The sequence below is a fragment of the Pagrus pagrus genome (assembly GCF_965226575.1).
Source record: "Pagrus pagrus genome assembly, chromosome: 5".
NCBI classification, from domain to species: Eukaryota; Metazoa; Chordata; class Actinopteri; order Spariformes; family Sparidae; genus Pagrus; species Pagrus pagrus.
The window spans coordinates 21,455,321-21,472,311 of NC_140189.1; the positions used below are offsets into that span (position 1 = coordinate 21,455,321).

General features: G+C 41.5%; 1 protein-coding gene across 4 annotated transcripts in view; it reads left to right on the forward strand.

The window, feature by feature from the left end:
- Window positions 1–16,590, forward strand: part of LOC311257413 (septin-8-A-like) — a 94,436-nt gene extending 77,846 nt beyond the window's left edge. Inside the window, exons 1-10 of one of the 4 annotated variants that reach the window (XM_084353015.1) lie at window positions 7,314–7,421; window positions 9,075–9,189; window positions 9,306–9,501; window positions 10,367–10,553; window positions 10,646–10,807; window positions 11,340–11,451; window positions 11,612–11,780; window positions 12,666–12,798; window positions 12,889–13,076; window positions 15,866–16,590. In XM_084353015.1, coding sequence (XP_084209141.1) covers window positions 7,392–7,421; window positions 9,075–9,189; window positions 9,306–9,501; window positions 10,367–10,553; window positions 10,646–10,807; window positions 11,340–11,451; window positions 11,612–11,780; window positions 12,666–12,798; window positions 12,889–13,076; window positions 15,866–15,920 — 1,347 coding nt within the window. In that variant the 5' untranslated portion in view covers window positions 7,314–7,391 and the 3' untranslated portion in view covers window positions 15,921–16,590. Of the gene's footprint in view, window positions 1–7,313; window positions 7,422–9,074; window positions 9,190–9,305; window positions 9,502–10,366; window positions 10,554–10,645; window positions 10,808–11,339; window positions 11,452–11,611; window positions 11,781–12,665; window positions 12,799–12,888; window positions 13,077–14,847; window positions 15,376–15,865 lie in introns of those variants that run through there. The other 3 variants (XM_084353016.1, XM_084353018.1, XM_084353017.1) reach the window with 3 other exon arrangements.
- Window positions 16,591–16,991: the final 401 nt, after the last annotated feature.

The window sequence follows — 16,991 nt, forward strand, 5'->3', positions numbered from 1 at the left end:
GATTCGTGCTCGGGCCCTAATTAAAACTGCGAGCAGTGATGTACGGGCCCTCGCAGTCCACGCGTGTCGGGGCATGCTGCCGTCGGGGCTTGTTCATGCAACAACTTCCGTTGAGTAATGAAAAGTGAAGGCAGTCAAGGGAAAAACGGTTTTGTCTTGATAACAGCGCCACCTAGTGGTAATTTTTGGTGTCTGAGTTACAGGGGCCAGTGTGTACCACCCCAATGAATTTCATATCCATAAGTGTTATGGTGTGGGCACAGTGCCAAAAACAAAATGAAACTGCCGCCAGAGCGCCACCTAGTGTCGGAGCGGTAAGACCTTCGTCAGCCATCCTCAGGAGGGCATTTGCAATAAGTTTACCAAGTTTCATGTCAATCAGACAAACGGATGTGGAGATATAAATTACTTCAATTTAAAGAGCGCCACCTAGTGGTGTTCGTCCAAAATTTGGCACAGAGCCTTAGGGGCTCATGGGGAAGTATTATCCTGAGTTTCATGTCATTCGGACACACCAATGTGGAGATATGCAACACTTCCTGTTTTGACCGAAATCTGCAGGAAATTGTTATTTAATAACTTGAGTATTCTTTGGAATATCAAAATTCTTTTAATAACTTTTTGTCAGGAGGGTCCACAGATGCTGTGTGCAAAGTTTCGTGCAAATCGGTCGAACTGCCTGGGAGGAGTTCGAAAAAGTAGGTTTGCGACATTTTGCGAGCTAGCGAAAAAAAACGGTAGGCGGATATGGGCGTGGCCTATACCCAGAGATTCAGGAGGATTCACTGAACGCGTGGATATAAGGTTTTTGAATGTGCGACAAAGTATGTGGGAGTTATAAGGCAAAACGCACTTTCCTTGATAACAGCGCCACCTAGTGGCGATAATTCACAACGATGAGAGATTATAAAATTTTTCGCCAGGTGTGACGTATATTCCAAGTTTGGCGAGTTTTGGGGTATGTTCAGGCAGTGAAAAATGCGATCATTTGGGATAAATAAAAATAATAATAATAATAATAATAATAATAATTAAAGCTGCAAGCAGCGATGAACGGGCCCTCGCAGTCCATGCGTGTCGGGGCATGCTGATGTCGGGGCATGCTGATGTCGCGGCGTGCTGCTGTCGCTACATGCTGCTGTCGGGGCATGCTGCTGTCGTGGCTTGTTCATGCAAGAACTTCCGCTGAGGAATCAAAAGTGAAGGCAGGCAAGCTCTTCTTTGGTCATTTCGCAATAAAAGCGCCCCCCAATTGGGCGATTTTCACCAAATTTTTCACAAACCGTCATCGTGCCATGGAACACAATTAAAAAACTTTAGTGTTAATGGGAGTGTCTTTCATCAAGATATGGAAGATTGTCTGCCTGACCACAATGTGCAGGAAATTGTTGTTTCATATTTTGGCCATTGTTTGGACTATCACAATTCTTTTAATAACTTTTTGTCGTGAGCATCCACAGATGCTGTGTGCAAAATTTGGTGCAAATTGGTGAAATTGCCTGGGAGGATTTCGAAAAAGTACGTTTATCAGTTTTCGCGATTTTGCGAATGGAAATGTACGTCGAAAGTGGGTGTGGCCGACATCACACAATTCAGCTGAATGCAGGGAACACATAGATATAAGGTTTAACAATGTGCTCCATATAATGTGGGAGTTATTAGCCAAAAACGGTTTTGTCTTGAAAATAGCGCCACCTGCAGGTCATTTTTTGTGTGTGAGTTACAGGGGCCAGTCTATACCACCCCAATGAGTTTCATATCCATAAGTGTTATGGTGTGGGCACAGTGCCAAATCTAAAATGAAACTGCCGCCAGAGCGCCACCTAGTGTCAGATCAGTAAGACCTTCGTCAGCCATCCTCAGGAGGGCATTGGCAATAAGTGTACCAAGTTTCATGTCAATCAGACAAACGGATGTGGAGATATAAATTACTTGAATTTAAAGAGCGCCACCTAGTGGTCATGAGATAAAATTCAGTACAGAGCCTTAGGGGCTCATGGGGAAGTAGGATCCTGAGTTTGATGTCATTCGGACACAGCATTGTGGAGATATGCAAAACTTCCTGTTTTGAGGGAAATCTGCAGGAATTTGTAATTTAATAACTTGAGTATTTTTTGATATATCAAAATTCTTTTAATAACTTTTTGTCAGGAGGGTCCACAGATGGTGTGTGCAAAGTTTTGTGCAAATTGGTGAAATTGCCTGGGAGGAGTTCGAAAAAGTAGGTTTGCGACATTTTGCGAGCTAGCGAAAAAAAACGGTAGGCGGATATGGGCGTGGCCTATATCAGGAGATTCAGCAGAATTCACTGAACGCGTGGATATAAGTTTTTTGAATATGCGACAAAGTACGTGGGAGTTATTAGCCAAAACGCACTTTCCTTGATAATAGCGCCACCTAGTGGCGAAAATTCACAATGACAACAGATTATAAAATTTTTCGCGAGGCCTGATGTATTTACCAAATAAAATCGCGTTTTCGTCCATGTTCAGACAGTGAAAAATGCGATCATTTGGGAAAAAGAAAAATAATAATAATAATAATCATTACAATTACAATAGGGACCTTGCAGGTTCCCTGCTCGGGCCCTAATTAAAACTGCAAGCAGTGATGATCGGGCCCTCGCAGGGTATGCTCCCGTCGGGGCATGCTGCTGTCGAGGCATGCTGCTGTCGGGGCATGCAGCTGTCGGGGCTTCTTCATGCAACAACTTCCATTGAGGAATGAAAAGTGAAGGCAGTCAAGCTGTTCTTTCATCATTTAGCAATAACAGCGCCATCTATTGGGCGATTTGCACCAAATTTAGCACAAACCGTCAGTTGGCCATGGAACACAATAAGTTAAAGTGTTGTGTTAATCGGACTGTATTTCGTCAATATACGCAAGATTGACTGTTTGACCACAATGTGCAGGAAATTGTAATTCTATATTTTGGGTGTTTATTGGACTATCAAAATTCTTTTAATAACTTTTAGTGGTCAGCATCCACAGATGGTGTGTGCAAAATTTGGTGCACATCGGTGAAATTGCCTGGGAGGAGTTCGAAAAAGTAGGTTTGAGACATTCGGGAATGTGTAAATGGAAATGTACCTCGAAAGTGGGCGTGGCCTACATCAATCAATTCATCTGGATTCAGGGAACACGAAGATATAGGGCTTTAAACTGTGCGACATATTATGTGGGAGTTATTCACCGAAAACGCTTTTCTCTTGATAACAGCGCCACCTGCTGGTCATTTTTTGTGTGTGAGTTACAGGGGCCAGTCTATACCACCCCAATGAGTTTCATATCCATAAGTGTTATGGTGTGGGCACAGTGCCAAATATAAAATGAAACTGCCACCAGAGCGCCACCTAGTGTCGGATCGGTAAGTCCTTCATGAGCTGTCCTCAGGAGGGCATTGGCAATGAGTGTACCAAGTTTCATGTTAATCCGACAAACCAATGTGGAGATATAAATTACTCCAATTTAAAGAGCGCCACCTAGTGGTCATCGGCCAAAATTTTGAACAGAGCCTTAGGGCCTCTTAGGGAAGTAGGATCCTGAGTTTGAAGTCATTCGGACACACCAATGTGGAGATATGCAAAACTTCCTGTTTTGAGCGAAATCTGCAGGAATTTGTAATTTAATAAGTTGAGTATTTTTTGGTATATCCAAATTCTTTTAATAACTTTTTGTCAAAAGGGTCCACAGATGCTGTGTGCAAAGTTTGGTGCAAATCGGTGAAATTACCTGGGAGGAGTTCGAAAAAGTAGGTTTGCGACATTTTGCGAGCTAGCGAAAAAAAACGGTAGGCGGATATGGGCGTGGCCTATACCCAGAGATTCAGGAGGATTCACTGAACGCGTGGATATAAGGTTTTTGAATGTGCGACAAAGTATGTGGGAGTTATAAGGCAAAACGCACTTTCCTTGATAACAGCGCCACCTAGTGGCGAAAATTCACAACGACGACAGATTCTAAAATTTTTCGCCAGGTGTGACGTATATTCCAAGTTTGGCGAGTTTTGGGGTATGTTCAGGCAGTGAAAAATGCGATCATTTGGGATAAATAAAAATAATAATAATAATAATAATAAACATTACAATTACAATAGGGTCCTCGCAGGTTCCCTGCTCGGGCCCTAATAATAATTAAAACTGCAAGCAGTGATGAACGGGCCCTCGCAGTCCACGTACGTTGGGCTGTGGCGCCGTCGGAGGCCTGTGCGCCCAGTTGTGTGCTTGCCCGTTGGCTGTGGAAATGTGGTACCTAATGTAAATGGGATCCGTGTCACACAAAACACAACAGTGACATCTTCAGTGACTTCCTGTGTCCAGTGGGTGGCGCTATAGATATGACACAGTATTGATGCAGAGACGTGTTGAGGGCGAGCCCCTCTACATGTGTGAGCAATTTGATGGCGATGGGAAATTGTATGTTGAAGTTATCAGGACTTCCTGCTTGATGGCGAAGGATTGAATTTGAAGGAAAATGGCGGACTTCCCGCTGGACTGAGGGTATGTGTCCTAGAGGGTTTTTTGTGCGGCTGGTGATGATAGATAAGCCTACCGAATTTTGTTCATGTACGTGCATGTAGGGGGCAGGGCTTAAATTTTGAAATATTCCAGGGGGCGCTATGGAGCCATTTAGCGCCACCTGCTCGTCATTTTTGGTGTGTGAGTTACAGGGGCCAGTCTCTAACACCCCAATGAATTTCATATCCATAAGTGTTATGGTGTGGGCACAGTGCCAAATCTAAGATGAAACTGCCACCAGAGCGCCACCTAGTGGCAGATCGGTAACCCCTTTTTCAGCTATCCTCACGAGGGCATTGGCAATGAATGTACCAAGTTTCATGTTAGTCCGACAAACCAATGTGGAGATATAAATTACTCCAATTTAAAGAGCGCCACCTAGTGGTCGTCGGCCAAAATTTTGAACAGAGCCTTAGGGCCTCATAGGGAAGTAGGATCCTGAGTTTGAAGTCATTCGGACACACCAATGTGGAGATATGCAACACTTCCTGTTTTGAGGTAAATCTGCAGGAAGTTGTCATTTAATAACTTGGTTATTGTTTGGAGTATCAAAATTCTTTTAATAACTTTTTGTCAGGAGGGTCCACAGATGCTGTGTGCAAAGTTTGGTGCAAATCGGTCAAAGTGCCTGGGAGGAGTTCGAAAAAGTAGGTTTGCGACGTTTTGCGAGCTAGAGAAAAAAAATGGTAGGCGGATATGGGCGTGGCCTATATCAGCAGATTCAGCACAATTCACTGAACGCGTGGATGTAAGGTTTTTGAATGTGCGACAAAGTATGTGGGAGTTATTAGGCAAAACGCACTTTCCTTGATAATAGCGCCACCTAGTGGTGAAAATTCACAATGACAACAGATTATAAAATTTTTCGCGAGGCCTGATGTATTTACCAAATAAAATCGCGATTTCATCCATGTTCAGGCAGTGAAAAATGCGATCATTTGGGACAAAGGAAAATAATAATAATAATAATAATAATCATTACAATTACAATAGGGTCCTTGCAGGTTCCCTGCTCGGGCCCTAATTAAAGCTGCAAGCAGCGATGAACGGGCCCTCGCAGTCCACGTACGTTGGGCTGTGGCGCGGTTGGAGGCCTGTGCGCCCAGTTGTGTGCTTGCCTATTGCCTGTGGAAATGTCCTACCTAATGTAAATGGGATCCGTGTCACACAAAACACAACAGTGACATCTTCAGTGACTTCCTGTGTCCAGAGGGTGGCGCTATAGATATGAGACAGTATTGATGCAGAGACGTGTTCAGGGCGAGCTCCTCTACATGTGTGAGCAATTTGATGCCAATGGGAAATTGTGTGTTGAAGTTATCGGGACTTCCTGCTTGATGGCGAAGGATTGAATTTGAAGGAAAATGGCGGACTTCCTGTTGGACTGAGGGTATGTGTCCAAGAGGGTTTTTTGTGCGTCTGGTGATGATACATAAGCCTACCGAATTTTGTTCATGTACGTGCATGTAGGAGGCAGGGCTTCAATTTTGAAATATTCCAGGGGGCGCTATGGAGCCATTTAGCGCCACCTGCTCGTCATTTTTGGTGTGTGAGTTACAGGGGCCAGTCTCTAGCACCCCAATGAATGTCATATCCATAAGTGTTATGGTGTGGGCACAGTGGCAAATGAAAAATGAAACTGCCACCAGAGCGCCACCTAGTGTCGGATCGGTAACCCCTTTTTCAGCTATCCTCAGGAGGGCAGTGGCAATGAGTGTACCAAGTTTGGCTTTAATCGGACCAACCGATGTGGAGATATAAATTACTCCAATTTAAAGAGCGCCACCTAGTGGTCATTGACCAAAACTTTGCACAGAGCCTCAGGGGCTCATGTCGAAGTAGTATCCTGAGTTTCATGTCATTCGGACACACTAATGTGGAGATATGCAACACTTCCTGTTTTGAGGTAAATCTGCAGGAAGTTGTCATTTAATAACTTGTTTATTGTTTGGAGTATCAAAATTATTTTAATAACTTTTTGTCAGGAGGGTCCACAGATGGTGTGTGCAAAGTTTCGTGCAAATCGGTCAAACTGCCTGGGAGGAGTTCGAAAAAGTAGGTTTTCGACGTTTGGCGAGCTAGCGAAAAAAAACGGTAGGCGGATGTGGGCGTGGCCTATATCAGGAGATTCAGCAGAATTCACTGAACGCGTGGATGTGAGGTATTTGAATGTGCGACAAAGTATGTGGGAGTTATTAGGCAAAACGCACTTTCCTTGACTATAGCGCCACCTAGTGTTGAAAATTGACAATGACAACAGATTATAAAATTTTTCGCCAGGCCTAATGTATTTACCAAATAAAATCGCGTTTTCATCCATGTTCAGGGAGTGAAAAATGCGATCATTTGGGAAAAAGAAAAATAATAATAATCATTACAAAAACTAGGGACCTCGCAGGTTTCCTGCTCGGGCCCTAATAATAATCATTACAATTACAATAGGGACCTCGCAGGTTTCCTGCTCGGGCCCTAATAATCCGAGCGGATCCAATAGGGCCTCGCACGAGATTCGTGCTCGGGCCCTAATAAAGTTTGATTGATACTGATTCATTAGTACCTTATTGTACCTTATCGTACAGTGTTACCACTTTCTTTTCTTTTTGTTTTATTAAATCAAGGCTTTGCTCTCATCATTTTTGGGGCTGCCATAGAAATCTGAATAATTCCCAAGTTAAATAAACGAGCATGTATCTGCTGTGAGCCCCTCCAGAGTTTTAGTAATGTGTGAATAGGATGTGGAGCTGGTGTAATGTCGCCCTCCAGCACAGAGGGGGTGTAGCCTCCAAGTGGCCATATTGAGAGCAGTGAGTCCGTCTGTGCTGAGCGCAGAGCAGCTCTGCCTCATAACTCCCACACACACAGACACTTGTGACGATGGCGGCCAATGAGATAGATGTTTTCGCAGTAAGTACGATGATCTGCTGTCTGCGGGCCCCGCGGTGCGTGATGATTTGCTGTCTTCAGAGCAGAAATTAGGAATCAAACTAGCAAACGCGTAGCATTCAGGTGTGTGCGTGTGATGGGATGTGTGTCGAGTATGCAGCAGCATCGCTGCGGTGTTGTGTCAGATGGCTTGTTGGGACTATAATGAATCGGGTTAAAGATGGATTTTTTCAGATGCGGGGTGATGAGAAATGATGCACCGTCGCCGTGCGGAGACGTGCGGGAGAAACGCACTGTCGCATCCGACACCTCTGACAGGTGTATGCACGGAGCACAGGGCAGCAGGCAGGGAGGCACCAAGTTAAGAGGATAAACATAAGTAGCATCCTCCTCAAGTGGCAGCTAGCTGCACGACATGGCTCAGCGAAAAATTTAAGTATGTATCAGCCAAACGTGTAATTCATAGCAGTGTGTTAATTAAAGTAGCTTCCAGTGGATGTCTGCTGTTCAGGCTGAAGCTCTGCAAGATGATGACAGGCTTCAAGTTAAGGTAGTGTGTGTGTCACTGTGGAGGGGACTTATGGGTACCAGGGCAGCCAGCAGCTTGGATATCCTCCCACCCTGTGAAATAACATCTAAATAAAGAGCTCTTTGTGTGTGTGTGTATGTGTGTGTGTGTGTGTGTGTGTGTGTGTGTGTGTGTGTGTGAGTGAAAGAGAGAGGGACAGAAGCGGATGATTGTTGTATTGAACACATCCTGGTCCTCATGGTGAGCCTTTTACAAGATGCCAGTATCCCAGGGTGAATCTTCCAGCTTGTACAGCCGGGGCCAAAATACTTTCTATAAAGTATGCGTATACATATGTACATATGTACATATTCAAATGGTTTCATGTATTTAATGTTAGCTATCAGCATGTTATTATCATGCTGTTGTTGACCTAATGTGAGTGAAAGTAGTGCTGAAACAATTGTCAATAAACCATTTATCAAGAAAAATGTCCCAGTGCCTTTAAATTTGATGATTTTGTTCGGATTACGATTCTTTAAATTGTTGATTAATCTGTCAATCGTTTAGTTGTTTGGTCTCTAAAATGTCAGAAAATAGTGAAGCTGTTGATCTGTGTTTCCCATGATGACGCCCTCAAATGTCTTGTTTTGTCCACAACCCAAAGATATTCAGTTTGAAAACTATTAATTAAAAAGATAATTGATAGACAAATGGATGATGTAAGTATCTGTTAGGTCCAGCCCTCGACAAAAAGGCCTGCTTATAATTACAAACCATCTTACAAACACACTGTAGTAGGCTAAAGACTTATACAAAGACAATGTAGAAAGCATGACATCAGATGATTCTCCTAGCTTGTTGTTTTCTTGCTAGATGTGTGTGACGTGTGTGTCTTTACTGGAGGTTTTTGGTTTGAGATACAGAGTCTGAACCTTTTTATAGGTCGGACTGTTCTGTGTGTTAAGTGGAAGAGAGAGATGACCTCATTAGCAAGGAATGCTTTTAGGCTTGAAAGCAGAGTGTGGGGATGGGATCTGACAGGAGGACTCTTTTAACCTCCGCCACCTCTATTTACCAATTGTTTGTTTGTTGTTGTTGTCGTTTCTTTGGATATTTAATAATACTGAAGTGAAATTTTGCCCTGCCTGTTTCCCAATACTCAGAGTGAAGAAAAGCGAACCCTTGAGCTCGGAGGCCATGTGGGGTTCGACAGTCTGCCTGATCAGTTGGTCAGCAAATCAGTTGCACAGGGATTCTGCTTCAACATCCTCTGTGTAGGTATGTCTGAACCCCACGAGATGTTTGTGCAGTGGACGTAACATCCGTTAATGTGGAAGTAGTCTTTTCCTCGTCTCTTTTCACCCCGTGTCATTTTCTCTCTTCTCTGTTTCAAGGTGAGACCGGGATAGGCAAGTCAACATTAATGAACACTCTTTTCAATACGACATTTGAAAATGAGGAGGCCAGCCACTACGAGAGTGACGTACAGCTACGCCCACAGACGTATGATCTGCAGGAGAGCAACGTCAACCTCAAGCTGACCATCGTGCACACTGTAGGGTTTGGAGATCAGATCAACAAAGAAGAAAGGTACAGATTCTTGCAGACGTTTTTTAGACTTTTATTTCACATTTCCTGTTATCTCAATTGCGTCTGCACTGTGATATCAATATTTAACTTACTTAGGCAGAGCTGGTGAGCTTCTCAGTACACATGGGGCATGCCAGGCAGAGGAAAGCAAGGTTTTTTTGGTAATCACTTTTTACAGGGCAAGACTTGCTAGCTACTGCTAGCACTCAAAGCTTTTGCGGGATAGGAATCGGCAGGAAGAGGCAGTTAGGTGACCTTTTGTTCATGATAATGTGGTCTCACTTTACAGATTTTTTTTTACACCTGGCTGAGATCCAATCACAATGTGACGCATTGAAATCCCACTGCGTTCTGTGTGCATTTACTGCTAGCATTAACATCACTATTCCCCTTATCCAGATCAAACATACAGATACAGTTTACATTTTAATGCCAGGTGTAAATCGAGCCTTAGTCAGACTGAGTGCTATCAGACTGAAAGAACAGAAAATCATAACCCTTGTTACAGAAATCTCACAGAGCTAGTAATAGAAATTTCTCTTGGTCAGATCAGCACCAGCTATTAATCATTTCCTCCCTCTTTCTCTGCTACTGCAGCCAACACACTTACACAGTATGGAATAGAGAAAGAGATCTGGCCTGTGTCTGGCATGTGAACTGGGAGGGGGGAAAGGGAATATGGGAATGACTGGTAGAACTAATGCATTCTCAATGGAAACTTGAGTTCCCCAACAGCAGGGAGGATAAAAAAAAGCAGGCATTCTGAAGTTGCAGCGTTTGTAACTAGGCTCCAACATGTCTCTCAAACAACAAGGAGACTGATTTGAGTGTTCGTAGATGTTCATCATTTTTTATGTCTCTGCAGCTATAAACCCATTCTTGAGTACATCGATGCCCAGTTTGAAAAGTACCTTGAAGAGGAGCTGAAAATAAAACGCTCCTTGTTCAACTGCCATGACACAAGAATCCACATCTGCCTGTATTTCATCGCTCCCACTGGACACTCCCTGAAGTCCCTTGATCTCGTCACAATGAAGAAACTGGACAGCAAGGTAACTGCAAAATCTGGTAGTCCGTGTTTCACCAGGTTACGTTCCCTGTCCCTCAGCACGTCACTCGTGTTTTGTTTGTTTTTTCCATGCAGGTGAACCTCATCCCTGTTATCGCAAAGGCAGACACAGTATCCAAGAGTGAACTGGACAAATTAAAGATCAAGATCATGAGTGAGCTGGTCAGTAATGGAGTGCAGATTTATCAGTTCCCTACAGAGGATGAAGCTGTCGCAGAGATCAACTCCTCCATGAACGTGAGTCCTAGAAACACACAGACACACATACATAATACAAGAAAAAGACACATATTTTACAGGATTATATGCATCCTCGCTTTCTCCACCACTGTATTCATACTGAAACCACATTTAAATGCATGAACTGTCTCCAGGGACTAGGAACATTTGGAGGAACTCAGTGCATTTCCACCACAGGGACCAAGGTCTAAATTATTATTAATTATTTAATGATTTTTTAGGCTGGTTCCACTTCTCCGTTTTTTTTCATCAATTCAAATAGATTAGAAATAATAATATAGTAGTAGAATAGTAATAGTATCAGTAGCATGGTAGTAATAATGATTATCATGCTACAGTTTATGATTGACTTTGCAGAAAAGGTACAGTTGGGAACTTAATAGTGAAGTAGCACAACATCAGCCACAATTTGAAGTTGACACACAGTGTATGTTGATGCATGTTGTAATAGCAGAATGATGTACTGGCGATGACAACAGCAGAATCATTTTTAACTATATATTTTTTTGACATAACGTACCAATATCAGTGTTGTATGTTACAGACTCATCTTCCCTTCGCCGTGGTTGGAAGTGTAGACGACGTTAAAGTAGGAAACAAGATGGTGAAAGCGAGGCTGTACCCCTGGGGATCAGTACAGGGTGAGTACACTGAACTGATTTGACATGCATCAGAGCAGTCTCCCAAACAGCAGAGCTGATTTCGCTCAGTTGAGATATTAACATGACGAGCACATTTAGCACTGAGTTGTCATTTGGTTTTTTCAGTAACGTTAAGTGACTTCTTCTTTTATTTCCTTAGTGGAGAATGAAAACCATTGTGATTTTGTGAAGCTGAGGGAGATGCTGCTGCGTGTGAACATGGAGGATCTCCGAGAGCAAACACACGCTCGGCATTACGAGCTCTACCGTCGCTGCAAGCTGGAAGAGATGGGCTTCAAGGACACAGACCCGGACAGCCAGTCGTTCAGGTGAAATTAGGGAAAGCGGTGATGTGATGCATCTGGGCAACTTACTTCAGTTGAACTGCCAAAAAAACAACCCTGCTGCTCTCTTATGATGCTAAAAGCACGCTGACAACGTACTTTATTAATAAACAGCACATTAAAATCAATGTTTATATGATTAAGAGAGATGTAAATTAATAATTTTTTTGAAATGTGATGAGGAAAATGGGAACGGATTGGTGTGTTAAAAAGGTAAATGTTTAAAGATGTGCTTATGTAATACATTGTTTCTAGCTTATAGAAGATAAAGGAAAAATAAAGCTTTTCTCTTTTCTACCAACTGATCAGAGTTTAAAGGAAAAGTATAAAAGCTTCATGTGTCTGCTTAGACTCTAGCTTAATTATTTAACTCTTAGTATAATTAATTGATGTATTTGGTTATATTTTTAGCTCACCTGAAACTTTTAGTGCCTCCATAAATTCATCTAGAGATTAGCATGGAAATGACAGACCGGATATCTCAGATGGAGTTTTAAGATCAGGTTGAAGCAGCTACTGGAATCCATCAAATTTCAAACTGAGTCACTAAATCAGGTTGCATCATTTAAACTTGAGCAATGTCTTGTTCGAATCAGTTGCTAGGAAACATCTCAAGCGCTGTCCAATCGAACTGTGTAAACAGGAAGTCACAGTGCCATCCCAAGCTGTATTTAGAGTGAGTGCATATTGATTATGCAGGTTATGCAACCTTATTTAGTCATTTAGCTCATGTTATATGTATATACGTTTGTAATTTAGGTGCATTGGTTTATCTTTGTGATATGTAATCTAAAATAGTATCTAAAATAATCAGTAAACATTCATGTTACAACTAAGTTAGTTTAACATTGCTTCAATGTTGATCTGCAGCCTTCAGGAGACGTACGAGGCCAAGAGGAAGGAGTTCCTTTTGGATCTGCAGCGCAAAGAAGAAGAAATGAGACAGATGTTTGTCAACAAAGTGAAGGAGACAGAAGCCGAGCTGAAGGAAAAGGAAAAAGAGGTGAGGGCTGACATCGTCATTGAAAAACTACTCATTGAAAATGCACCGCTTTTGGTTTGCCTCACATTGTGCCACCGTTGTCATCTCTAGCTTCATGAGAGGTTTGAGCAGCTCAAGCGGATGCACCAGGACGAAAAGAAGAATCTGGAGGAGAAAAGACGGGAACTGGAGGAGGAGATGAACGCCTTCAATAGAAGAAAGGTTGCAGCTGAGACACTGATGGGACAGGCCCTGCAAGGCTGCTCACAACCGTTTAAGAAGGACAAGGACAAGAAGAAGTAAGTCTGCTTTATGTGTCTGTTTGATTTGTACTGCTGCTCAAGTGGCTTCTCTTGTGCACTACGGTTGTAAGAGCAAGTGTTAATGCTGCTGAATAATAACACAGATCTTTCAAGATATTCAAGGATAATTGCACTGATGCATTATTTTCACTAGAGATGAATGTGTATTGTCTAAGCCAGTTGATTGGACAGAGAGGGGGGAGGCATACAATGTGATTAATAAGATAGTGTTATCTTCCCAGAAGCCATGTTGGCTCAGAAACTGATACAGGGACAGATTCGGACTGACACTGTGTGCCCAGACATAGTAGGAGGGGTCACAGCTTGCATGACGCAGCCTGATGCTTATTTCTCTGCGGGCTGACCTGCCAGACTGTATCTCAGGCAGGGGCATGTCTGTTTACATTTGACTGGTCTCACCGTTGCTCACGCCATGTGCAACGCAGATGATACTCAGACATCCTACAAAGAGCTGTAATCATTTCTGCAGGTGGAAACATTACATGTCAGGAATGATAGTGTACGCTAAAAACTGACACACACAGTTTGACTCTTAGCCTTGAAAATCCACAATTAAGAAGACGAGGAAAAATCGAATGTGATTAAATAAAAGCCTAGTTCACTATTAATGGCAGCTTGCACTGGATTTATTGGTCTAAAATGTGTGTGAAAGTACCAAAGAGTACCAAAGACAATAAGCCAGTGTAATGCACACAGGGCAGAAGATGTGATTTGAACATGTGGTTTCTTGGGTATGTTTTTTACGTCTAAAATACTGTAGCTAATGATCCCTCTGGCTATGATGTATAACAAAATGGTATTAAAAGCAGTCAAGATATTATTACATATTTAAGAATGCAACAAAGGCTACATAAAAATATGTACAAAAGGATTTATAAGATAGTGCCTAAATGTGTCATATACTGGACTATGTCTAAGATGAGGAATGTACAGTATATTAAAAGCTTTCAGGTGTTGACAATACACCTGAATAAGTTAAACATTTTAGGCGGGGCTGATTCGTTTTTCAAATTGCAAGTTATAGGCTTAATTTATTAAAAAATGAAGTATGTTTTTTCAGGATGCAACCAAAACAGTCTCACTAGACAGCATTAGTGGCAGAAAAAGTAGATTTTTCAATGCAACCATTTCTGGTGGTACAGTCACGGTTGGTCAGCTACTATGTATTGTTGGATATGACCTTAAAGGATAAGTTCACCCAAAATTGAAAGGTCTGTCATTATCTACTCACCCTCATGCAGACGGAAAGTCAGGTGTTTTTTAGTCGACAAAACATTTCTGGAGCTTCACATTAAAGCAGCGTTGCAGCATTCTCCTAAACAGCTGAAGTAGATAGGGACTTTTTTATGTTTGAAAACAAGTCCCCATCTACTTCAGTTGCTTAGGGGAATGGGGTGAGTAGATAATGACTGAATATTCCTTTTAGGGTGAACTTTTCCTTCTCTTAATCTAATTTCAGCCTACCTGTGAGAGTGGTCTAATCTGATTTGGAGGAATTAGTTTCCACGAGGTTTCGAGTCTGATTTAAATGTTAAATTGTCAAAAACAAGAGTTGGGCTGCCAGTCTGACTCTGAACATCGCCTAAAGTTTAAGACTATAGTGAGGAAGTGGATGCCTTAAATAGATTACAGTCCAAACATTGTTTCATTCTCATTTCATTCATTTATCCTTTTGATTTCTACCACTCAACATCCTTCATTTATTTCTTTTGTCCCACATTTTGTTCCATTTCTTTTCCCCTTTCAGTTGATTTGTGGATCAAACATCCAGGGACACCAGGAATGTGTCTGCCATCAGCATGGGAAAAAGAGACTGTTATATCTGACATTACTTCCTGACACTGTATGTGTGGACATAGTGTCACAGTGACAATGCACGTATGTCAGCCTGAATAATGTGATGGCTATAAGCCGCTGTGTACTTACGGATCAAAAAGGTAGCTTTGCTCAGTGTATTTAATTTGTCCCTAATGCTGACTCTGCTAGACACACAATCCATGGAGTGTTGTCATAACATGTAGCGTGTGTTCTTTTATGTTCTGTGTGTTCATCTCCTGTTGTCTCTGTGTCTCACTGAGAAAACTTGATGGAAATAGAACAAGAGACCTTCAGCTACTTAATGAGTTGATCTGATGGTTGTGAGTTATTTTATGTGTTAACATGCAGTAAGCATTTTTGTATATTTATACATGTAGTTATAGACAAGTTGAATGGTCTCCGTTAGTTGTTGTTGTTGTTTTTTTAAAACAATGTCTAATAAAGCTAAAAAAATATATATTGATACATGTTTTTTTAATTATTGGTAGTAAGACGTGAGATAATTTAATTGTCTAGCATCACTCTATGCAAAGTTATAAAGAAAATTACTAATTAATTTACAGTGAGTCTGAAAGTGAGTCCGATATTTTGCCTTCATTTATATTCAAATAAAAAATGACAATGGAAAACCGAACATGTCATCAGGTCATCTGTTCCCAGACTTCCCATCACATCAGTCATTTGTGGAGCATTTCATGATGAGCCCGTCATCGTCATGAGTCATGACATAACACAACATGGTTTTCTGATTTTGATTTATTAAGTGTGTTTCTGTAAAACGCATCATCCATTTAATTCAAGTGTGTGTAAAGTTTTTTTGGCCTTGTCAGTGGCAGCAAACAAGACAAATAACCAAATGCTTATTAAACTTTTTCATCCTTTGCTCTAAATGTGTGCAGATTTGCTTGTTCAGATAAATGATCTGGTTTTTCTTTCCCTTTTCATAGCTTCTTTAGTCTTCCATCTGCGTGCTCCTTAACCTCAGGAAGGAATTTGAATTAGAAGACTTTCTACCGCATCAAAAGATCACAGACTAAAAATCAAGTGTATTATTTTTACAATGTGAAATAACAGTTTTCTAGAAATGCACTTAACATCCCTGGAAGTGAGTCGGCCTGAAGTCTTCCATGTCTACTAAACTCTCCTTTAGGCTTCTAAGCAGCGCTCTGTAGCATGGTCTCTGCATGGCTCCTAACCTTCACTCCTAAAAGTATTAAAAGATTGTCATTGCCAAAATCTGTTTTTGTACTTAAATGTGCTAAATGTTCTGTCATCTGCCATGTTATGCTTGTAGTTTTTTGACTGATGGAAATCTACACTGTGAAAGATATATTATAAAGTGACATGATATTGTTGTTCAGTGTTGTAAAGATAGTCCATTATATCATGATTTAAAAGCACTTTAAATCAATCATAGTACAAATACTATCTATAATCATTGTAAAAGGTGTCCTATCATACTAACATGTCAGCCCTATGTTGTGTCAAAAAGATCTAGATAGAAGTATTTTATAGTATTAAACCTGCGAAAACCATATATACTGTTGTTTAATGAAAAAAGCCTGGATGTATAAAAATTCAGGAATAAATCTCATATATGGTGGGCCTGTGTGGGCCTGCTTGCAGATTTGTATATCCTGATATTTAATAAAGAGTTACTTTATTGAAAACATGCCTTGCTCTCTCCATGATTGCACTTTGAGACAGAAAAGGTCAACACGGGGCAGGTTGTTGTAAGCTGTGGTCTCAGCAGGTTCAGATTCCTTCCAGACTATTCCAGAAGCCTGCCAGTAGGTGTCTATTTAGAAAGAACAAGTGACAGCAGTGTGTTTATGCCTTGCCTATGAAAAGGTAACACTGACATTTGAATAAATCCTGAAGTCTTCCAGAAAATTCACTAATGTATTTGCTGTCTTTTTGATCTATTAATTACCCACTCTTGTCATGTTGTACACCTTTTGTTGGCCTCTGTTTTACTGAATGCAGAAATAGATAAGAAACTAATCTGTCAACTGCTGCATCTGTTGTTCCGCTTTATTGTTGAGAGTTAATGTGATTTTTTGTGTTTTAAAG